The sequence below is a fragment of the Eublepharis macularius genome, chromosome 7 (assembly GCF_028583425.1).
Source record: "Eublepharis macularius isolate TG4126 chromosome 7, MPM_Emac_v1.0, whole genome shotgun sequence".
Lineage (NCBI taxonomy): Eukaryota > Metazoa > Chordata > Lepidosauria > Squamata > Eublepharidae > Eublepharis > Eublepharis macularius.
Window position 1 is genome coordinate 113610938 of NC_072796.1, and position 9741 is coordinate 113620678.

Consider the following 9741-nt stretch of genomic DNA (forward strand, 5'->3'; position numbering starts at 1 on the left):
TGTGTCTGTTACGTAATGATGTATAATCCATTCATTTCATTATATTTTGTATTGTTTACTTTGGGGGAACCAAGGGAAGGGAGAAATACAACTGCCACTATTGGCAACTAGTTACATAGTTGCCAATAGCTACATACTATGTGGCTTAGCATAGTAATGTTACTATGGCCTTATAGTACAAATGCCAAGAGCTGATGTATGAAGGAGCCTATTGTAGCAAGTCTAAGCTGGGCTGATGGCTAGGACAGTATCTTCTATTGCTCTTTAGTTGATGGAACTCTGCTGGGAGGGATATGACCTCCCACACTGATCTCTCCTCTTTTGGTGCAGCTAGGAGATGCTGGATGTCTGTGATAGGATCTCCAGCCTTCTTTTAAAATAGTCTCATTGGAGGTGGCAGGGTGGAATTTCGATCATGGCTGAGATGTTGAGATTGAACTTAGTGGTTTTCCTCTGTGCCATTTTATTGAGGAAAAAATGTCCTCCTCCACCCTTGCTATTCTTGGCTGCTATTAGCCTCTGAGAGGGGGGCTTTAGGTAATCCCCCCCCTACGGCTAATAGTAGTTCAGACTACTGTTAATTAACTAATCAATACTAGGGTTGAAGTAATTTCTATCCAGGAAGTATGCAACCCCAACCTGCCCTGTGGCTGCCCCTGAAGAGCATCAAAGGCTTCTGGAGACTGCACTCCTCTAGTTGTATACTTTTTGTCTCCAAATAATGGTCAGCAGTTCTTTCCACAATGTCTCTTTTTATTTATTTAGTAAATGTTTTCTGTTCCTTTCACTTAACTCAAGTGCCAAATTCAGTGGAACTTGTGAAAACTCCCCTTAGTACAGCAAATTGAACTGATCCTAGGGCCTTTTCTGAGAGGACGTTTTAAATTCATCATCAGATTTTAGTGTAGCTAGCTGAGCTTCAAAGGCCATTCCTTCAAATGTGAAATGTGACCTGAGTTGTAGTGCTGAGCATGGCAAAGGTGAGCTGCAATTACTCCCTCGCTAATAGGTACATTGTCTGTAAGCCTAGCACGGAAACTTGTAGTGGCACGGCTGTGCACAAGCTGTTAAACCAATCCTGCACGTTTAAAGTTACAGGCTACAGTTTTACTCAGAGCTTCAATGTTGGTTGTTGCTTTTGGCCTGTGATTTCCTGCATCTTTTTCTCCTCCTTCTTTGTAGTGTTCTTTCTGAGGACCAGGATAGCTATCTCTGTAACATCACCTTGTTCAAGAAGGTAGTGGATGAATTCAGACAAAAAGCCAGGGAAAACAAGTAAGTGGTCTAGACTAGCTTGTCCCCCCCCCCCGGCCATCTAATCATGGTTTTATAGTAATCTTCCATTGTCTGTTGCTCTCCTGATACAGGTTTATGGTCCGTGACTTTCAATATAATGAGGAAGAAATGAGGGCAGATAAAGAAGAAATGAACCGACTTTCTACTGACAAGAAAAAACAGTTTGTAAGTTGAAATCTATATCATTAGTAATTCTTCAAATTATAAATTGGTCCCCCCCCACCCCTCTGTTTTTAGGACTTACACGTAAGCAAAATGGCTGTTAATTTCTTGGTGTATAAGAAACATTGCATAACCTGCAGGGGTAAGATAATGACTTTTCAATAGTATGAAAGACATTCCTATTATTGTAGACCTAGACTTTGAGCTGCACTTTCTAGTAAAATGCAATTTAGCATTTCAGACAACAGGGGATATTTCAGACCCTGGAGACTTTTGCAAAGGCCTGTGTGAAGGAAGAGGTTTTGCAAGCCTTTCCCTGTTCCTTCTGATTTGACCCCAAGAATGTCAGAAGACTCCAGTGGCCGGCCAAACTGTCTGCTTGGCATTGTGCTCCTTTTCCTCACTCCTCTAGGGTGCCATTTACAAAGTACTGACTGCCACCAATGACTCTTAAGAGTATCTCCTGCCAGACAATCATACATCTAGCACTCTGTTCTTGTGTTGCTGTTTGGAGGCCCTGCTTAATTGCTGCACCTCCCACTCTGTTTCTACAAGCAAGCATGGGAGCAATCTATCACTTTAGAGCTATTGTGCTCCAGGGATGGCAAGCTCCTCTGCTGCCCTTCCCCAGTACCACACTTTAGGTAGCTGGACCAAATAGGCATGATGTTTTTCCAGAGATCAGACTTTTTAAATATAAGAGTTTTTTAGTTTTTAAAATATAATAAAGATTAATAAATTAATAAAAGAATGCACATGTTCTGCTCAAACTATTGAGCTTAGCAAGGGAACAAAGAAAAGGTGGAAACACACAGACCTCTTTCCATTCTCTAGGTACTTCCTAAATTATGTTTAACTTAGGATAGGTGAGCTTGAATTGAAGTTGCAAGGTTAAGAGTTCACATTACCTTAGAACTCCAGGTTGGGCCTTCTCTCCATTGTCCTTTGCCTCATGAACCACCAAGGGGGAGAGCCTAGTGTCAGACTATGGAATCCCAGTTATCTAGAGTTCGTCTCCCCCCTTCTGCAAGAAGCACAAGGTCTCTTGGTTTCAAAAGGTTTATTGGAAGATTATGCTCGGGATACAGGGGTCTATGATCTAAGGACTTGAGGCCCTTAGCTGAACCAAAGCTTTGTTGAGAATGACACATAAAATGAAAGTAACAACACTTCAAACACCCCTTCCCAGCCTCCCCCCTTAGTCCTGTCTAGAAGGCCTGGGAAGGCGAGGACATCAAGGTCAGCCAGAATGATAAGAATTCTTCGTTCCCGTGGATATAGGTGGCCTGGACAGCACCTGGGCCTGGAGGGAGAGAACTAAATAACTACAGATTACACCCAGGAGAACATGGCGTAGCTGTGGCTTGAGAACTGACATTCTGACACCTAGTCTATCATGGCTCGTGTGCATCCAATGAGCTGCCCAAAATGGTAGAAAAATGTTCTCCCCATGTCCAGAGTTCTTATTATCTTCCCCACCACCCCCTTGGGATGGCCATCCTGTCCTAAAGTGATGGAAGGAAAACTCTTTCTTTGGTCTTCCTAGCTTATGGCTTTGGGTTTGACTTAACAGGGGATGGGGTAGTAAGCTAGTAGTATAACTAAGAGCTTGTGTATTAGGAGCTTGACCATTTCTGTCTCCAAACCTCCTCCCTCCCTTCTGTCAGCTATTCTTCTGCAGCAGGGTTTCTCTCCATGGACAGACAGCAGTTACAGTAATTGAAATGTTGGGGTGAATTCCTGGGTTGGAGGGTGTTTCACCACACCCTGTATGGGGCACACTGGGCCATCCTTGCTACCTCCACACAAAATGCTGCTTATAGAGTTAGTCCTTACACAAATGTCCAAATTATTTCTGCACATGGCATTCAAAGGGACTACAGTTCCTGTCTTACCTAGGGATTCTGAACATGCTGTTTGTTGTCTTCCTGCTGGAGATCTGTGCTATGTCTGCAAAGAATTTGCATTTAACAAAACAATGCCTTATTCAGTACAGTCTGTTCTGTTTTACTTCACTTACATTTCAATGAAGAATTCCATGATGCTTAAGAGCTTAGTTTCACAGCAAAAATGGATTCAGTAATACATCTCTTAATATATCTGGCATATTCCAAAGAGCAAGTGTTATGGCACTTACTTAAGCAACACACTAATACAGCAGAGTTGTCAGGTGCTAAAATGTCTTGGTTTTTTTAACTTAAATACAGGGACCTCTTGTCCGGTGGCTGAAAGTGAATTTCAGTGAAGCTTTCATTGCCTGGATTCATGTCAAAGCATTAAGAGTCTTCGTTGAATCGGTTCTCAGGTATGGATAAACATGCTATTGTACGATGGTTGTGGGTTTTCCGGGCTGTATTGCCGTGGTCTTGGCATTGTAGTTCCTGATGTTTCGCCAGCAGCTGTGGCTGGCATCTTCAGAGGTGTAGCACCAAAAGACACTAAGAGATTCCTTTCTTTCGGTGCTACACCTCTGTAGATGACAGTCACAGCTGCTGGCGAAACGTCAGGAACTACAATGCCAAGACCACGGCAATACAGCCCGGAAAACCCACAACAACCATCGTTCTCCGGCTGTGAAAGCCTTCGACAATACATGCTATTGTACCTTCCTTTTAAGAATTTTTTTTTTTTTATAAATTTTTTTATTTTTCATAACTACAAAACACTACAGACTATCACAAGGAAAGGGGAGAGGGAAGGGACAAAGGGGAGTGGAAAAAGAAAAGGGGGGGGAATGAACTACAAACACTAAACACTACACTTCAATGTTTCCCTTCATACTGTCATAATACAAAAATAGCTCCATAGAATAATGATGGAGTGGTTAATCATACAGAGAATAAACATTTCAAAATCTGATTAAACTTTCCTCCCCCTTCTAGGTCCCGGACGCAATTCTCTCTGTGCAACTGCTGTTGCGATGCTCTCCTCCTCCTCCCCCCCCTCCGGCTCCTCCTTTTCTTCTTTCTTGGTGCAGCAGAGTTCTGGGTTTTTATTCTCAAAATCCTTTAGTTGATCTTCTGATAATATCTTATAGGCCTGATCTTTATATCTGAACCATATTCCTTCCGGGAATAACCATTTGTACTTTATTCCATGGTCCCTCAGAAGAGCTGCAAACTTTTTATATTTAAAACGCCGTTTCCGGACTAGAAATGGAACGTCCTTCAAAATCTTGACTTTCAAACCCATAAAGTCCAAATCCGCATTATATGAGTTATATAGGATGGTGTCCCGAATCTTTTTAGATGAAAAGTCAATAATGATCTCACGAGGCAACTGTCGCTTTGTTGCATATTTTGAAGAAGCCCGACGGACCTCCAAAATGGCGCTTTTAACCTCTTCTTTAGTCGTCCTCGCGGGTGTCGCCAGTAGTTCCGAGACCAAATCCCACAGATCCTCATTTTCCTCCTCTTTCACGTTTTGGAGACGCAATATTGTCTGCGTTCGTTCCACCTGTAGCCCGATCAGCTGGTTCTCCACCAACTTCAGCTCCTTTTTTGTAGCCTTCACAAGTGACGCACTTTCCAGAGCAGACTTTTCTGCCCCCCCCGCTGCTGCCTTAATGGTTTTCACCTCGCTTTCAATTAAGCCCACCCTTTGATCAGTTTCGTTCAGCTTGTCAACAAAGGGTTTTATGGCTTCCACCACCGCCCTGCGCACCAACTCTTCGAGCGACTCCCCCTTCAAGGTAGCCGAGATTGACTTACCGAGAGCGGGACTTTGCTTCTTTGCTGCCATTTTGGGGGGGGGGGCGCCAACAAAATTCTGGAACTCAACGAAGGGGAAGAGCGAGTCTTCTTCAGATCAACCTCTCCTTCACAAACGCTTGTAGAACAGAAGGGATTCGCTTGTTTACAGGCTTCCGCCTGTTTCTTTTACTTGCCGTTTCTCGTTGCCCGGCGGCACTCGAGGCGCCACGCACATCTGCCGGCCTCCATAGGGACAAACGGGCAATTCCCCCCCCGCATTGATTTCGGGGAGTTCTTCCCGCCGCGTCCCGGACCCTGGCTCCCTCCCTGGGAGTCCTGGGGGCTAATCCTTGCGGATCAGCCGCCCGGTCAGGGTGCCCGGTCGTTTCCTCCCGGACCAGCCGAGAGGAGCGTCCGGCATGGCTGAGAAAACGAAACCGAATCTCCTTCCTTTTAAGAATTTAACAGCATTCTGTAATCTCAGTTCAGTAACTATTTGGTAGCTTTACTGTTTAAAGAATATTGGCACCAAGATTCTCTGAACGAAGTGACTATTGTATTCAAGAACTTCATAAACCTTATATAGGTAAGAAAGAGATCACAATTCACAAAAATAAGCACGTAAATATCTTTTGCCATTTAATATTAAATCTCCATGATTTGATACTTTTGAAGACATCAGTGGTCTACACTAAAGAATAAGAGTTGTAGTTCTTCACAATCTCTCCTCTCCTGATATATATTGCAAGTGAGTTGTCTTAAAGTATCTGGATCTCTGCTGTTATTGATTTCATTTTATACCCCATCCTTTCTCCCCAATCTGGGCCCAGAGCAGCTCACATCATTCTCTTCTCCATTTTATTCTCGCAACAGGCTTGCGAGATTTGTTAGGCTGACAGTGTGACTAGCCGAAGGTCTCCCAGCAAGCTTCCCTGGCAGAGTGTGGATCTAAATCCAGGTTCCCCAGACCCTAGTCCAGCACTCATCATTCCAGTACACTGGACTAGAGGGACTATTTCTAGCACTCCTCTGATGTCAATATGCAGAAACACTTCCACAGTTCTCTAGGCTTTTGCCACCTTTGCAGTCGTTACTTTTGCAGATGATACCTAACAGAATGCTTGGTACAGCATGCAACCATATAAAGGCTGCCATGTGAAATAATTGTTGGATGGAAAGAAATGACCAGGAAGGAATCATCGTACTACAGCTCCTTAGGAGATGCCTACATGGCATGATTCTACATGCAGCGGTGGGGCTGTAAGATGTGTGGGCCAGATTCTTGAGTGGCTGCACAGCTTGCAGTTAAAACAAACTGCCTTTCCTGCGAAGTTGTAGTTGGACAAGGTAAACTGTTATTTGGACCCTGCTTAGTGATCTGTTTCTTCCCTTCAGAGGTAATAATAATAAAGTGTTAGAAAATCAGTATGCACCTCTCAGTTAAAATATAGCTGATCCAAAGGGCTGAGTGCTTTTATTTGCTCAAGTGAGATTTTGTTTGGAAAATATATATGCTGCCTCTCCAGAAACTTCCTTGAAGTGGCTTGCAGATAAGATAAAGATAATAAAATAGGACCATTAAAAACAAAGCCATTAAAGCACAACCATAAGAGGGAAAAAATCCCATAGGAATTGATTTTTACTGGCCCAAGAGCTAGAGGCACAAAAACATGGTAAAGGGATTCAAGGCAAAAGGTGCGATGACTGTTTTATCACAATTATTTGTTAAACTGAAAAAATATATTCCAGAGCAGCAATCCAAAATAAAACAGTCCTTTTCTGATAAAATAAAAACAGCAGTAAAAGATTGCTTACATTGTCAGTTTTCTTCTCAAATTATTTTTGACATAGAGAGAAGAGCTACTAGATATTTAGACAAAAGCTTAAAATATTTTATTTGCTAGGTATGGTTTGCCAGTCAACTTCCAGGCAATGCTGCTTCAACCAAACAAGAAAACAATGAAGAAATTGAGAGAAGTTTTGTATGACCTGTACAAACACCTTGACAGCAGTGCAGCAGCAATCATTGATGTGAGTAGCATGCATCTGTGTGGCATCCAATGGCTGCACAAGTTTTTACATAACATGAATTAGATTGTTCTGAAATCAAGAACCATTTTGTTTCCAGCCTTATCTTTCAGTACATGGATGGTTGGTTTATATCTGGTCAAGTAAGAAAATAGTCCTGTCCGTGAGAAATGCCCCTGTATGTGCTACTTGGAATAGGGATGGGCAATTTTTTGTCCTGTGAGGAGTAGCCCTACCAGGAGTTGGGGGAATGGGGGGGGGTGACTTTGTTTAACAGCTGCATAACATGCAGAAATTCTGCTCGTAAAGTTTTTCCGCGTATGCAAACTGAGAGATGGAAAAGGTGGTGTTTTCTCTGTTTCTGCTAGTCATGCAGCTGTTAAAGGCAAAGGAACCCTGGATAGGACCCTGGATGAAGTTGCTGATGCTCGTACAAAGCTTTCTGGGTACTGAGTGGGTGTAGAGGGAAAAGCCACCACCTCCCCCTAAAACTGAGCTCCGCTGCTGGCTCCAGTTGGCTATGGCCTCTTTATGGCACCATGAGAAAGGGCAGAGAGGATATTCAGATCCCCATCTAAATGACTGGTAAGTCGATGGTGATGAAGGAAGCATACAATGCTTTACACCTGTTGAATAGTCTGCTTTGCTCTTTGGGAAGTATGGATGCCATTAACATCCTTTTTTCTTGCCTCTGAGCCCTCATTAGAGGTTGAAGTAGGTCCGCCAAAAGGCATTTCGCTTTGAATTTGAAATGCAGTTTACTATGCTTTTTTAAAACACATGCACACAACTTTAACCATCAGACTTCTTAGGACAAAAAGTAGACTCACTTGTGCAAACTTTTATCTTTACAGGCAACTATGGATATTCCAGGCTTGAACCTCAGCCAGCAGGAATACTATCCCTACGTGTATTACAAGATAGACTGTAACTTGCTTGAGTTCAAGTAGATTATTTCTGACCCTGGTGATCCTCTCATAATATTGGTGTACAAGCAGAAATGAGGTTGAAGAACGGTGATGCTTCTATCTCTCGTAAACCTGTGCTCGCTTCTTCCTCCCTTTTGCATAGGAGAATAATCTCCATTGTGGTCCATCTCTTGACATTTTCTTTTTAAAAAGAAGAGAAGTATATTGTTGCTTTTATTGATCAGGTCTGTAAATGTATATTGAAAGACACAGAGTGTATTTATAAATAGTCATTTATTTAAAAATATTAATTAAAAAAGTTCCATTCCTCTTTCATACAGTGGTCTCCATCAATTCCATTGACCATCCTCTATGAAGACCTTGTTTACAAAGGAAGATAGCAGGGAGGGGGGTTATGCCATTTTGTTCACTGTGTTTCATAGATATATATATATGTAAAGCTGTAAACATTGTTATTGAATTGTGATGTAATATATGTGGAGATTGATATTCAGTCTGTAGTTTCTGGATGTTTTAAATTTACATTACATTAAGCACTGGAAATACTCACAGGAGAAAATAAAAGCACCTGTGCAACTGTATTGCATGCCTGTTTCACTCTAAGTATCAAGTTACATTGCCCATTTTAAAGGGTGAAGAGAATCGCCTCTTTTAGTACCTGGCGCATCAGGTTTGTGTTGGCCATTAGCAAAGCCAGTGATGGGTATGTCTCAAACCAGGTATCCGCTTTGGGTTCTGAGATGCTCAGGATAAATGTGGTCATATAAATATTTTATGTAAATAAACCAACCATCCCTTTGGGTATTAGTGGCTCGAGAGAAGTGAAGGCATGAACTGCAAAAGACACCATGATCACCTCTGGCCAAGCAAATGACTAGAAAGACAATAACATTTTTAAGGGTTTTTATTTAATTCCACTGTGCACTTTGACTGCATTCTGTTTCAATATTTCTGATTTAGTCTAGTAACTGTTCCAGAAGCCGCTGTACTTCTATCATTAACTTGTTTCTGGACACTAGAGGGCACCCTAGATCCATTTTTCAAAGGTACATGATATCCTTTGCTTGCATCCAGTATTGATGAATTTCAAAGGGGGCTTCTGTACTATAATGGCATTCTGTTATCATAACAACACAGTGATGTGGGAATGCCAGAAACAATCCTGATTTCAGCTAGTTTGTCTAGTAGTGTCTATAGTTTGCCTTGATCTCCTGTCTTTTCTGCCTTGTGCTATAGTCAAAGATAATTAATATGTAGCTTAGCTGAAAGTTGTACTTGAGAATGGGGTAGCACTTAGTGATATGGAAACTTGTATACTGTTACACCCACATCCAGAAAGTTCAATAATTAAGAAGAAAGATCTGTTGCCAGAACTACTTCATGCATATTGTGATTACATTTTAAAAATAAAGTTATTTTGAAGATTCAGAGTCTCTGTTGATGTCAAACCATGATTTGGTGCTATTAGAATGTCTCTCAGCTTAAACACTCATTTCTCTTTCAGGTGTGACAAAATTTTGATTTTATTTCACTTATATCCCACCTTTGTCACCCACCCAATTGGGACCTAAAGCAGCTTCCATCATTCTCCATTTTATTGTTACAACAATCCTGTGAGGTAGGCTAGACTAAGA

General features: G+C 42.0%; 1 protein-coding gene across 2 annotated transcripts in view; it reads left to right on the forward strand.

Moving 5' to 3' along the window:
* Nucleotides 1–8683, forward strand: part of ATP6V1C1 (ATPase H+ transporting V1 subunit C1) — a 34857-nt gene extending 26174 nt beyond the window's left edge. For both annotated transcript variants that reach the window (XM_054985693.1, XM_054985692.1), the window contains exons 9-13: nucleotides 1183–1275; nucleotides 1368–1461; nucleotides 3666–3763; nucleotides 7055–7181; nucleotides 8033–8683. In XM_054985693.1, coding sequence (XP_054841668.1) covers nucleotides 1183–1275; nucleotides 1368–1461; nucleotides 3666–3763; nucleotides 7055–7181; nucleotides 8033–8128 — 508 coding nt within the window. In that variant the 3' untranslated portion in view covers nucleotides 8129–8683. The remainder of the gene's footprint in view (nucleotides 1–1182; nucleotides 1276–1367; nucleotides 1462–3665; nucleotides 3764–7054; nucleotides 7182–8032) is intronic.
* Nucleotides 8684–9741: the final 1058 nt, after the last annotated feature.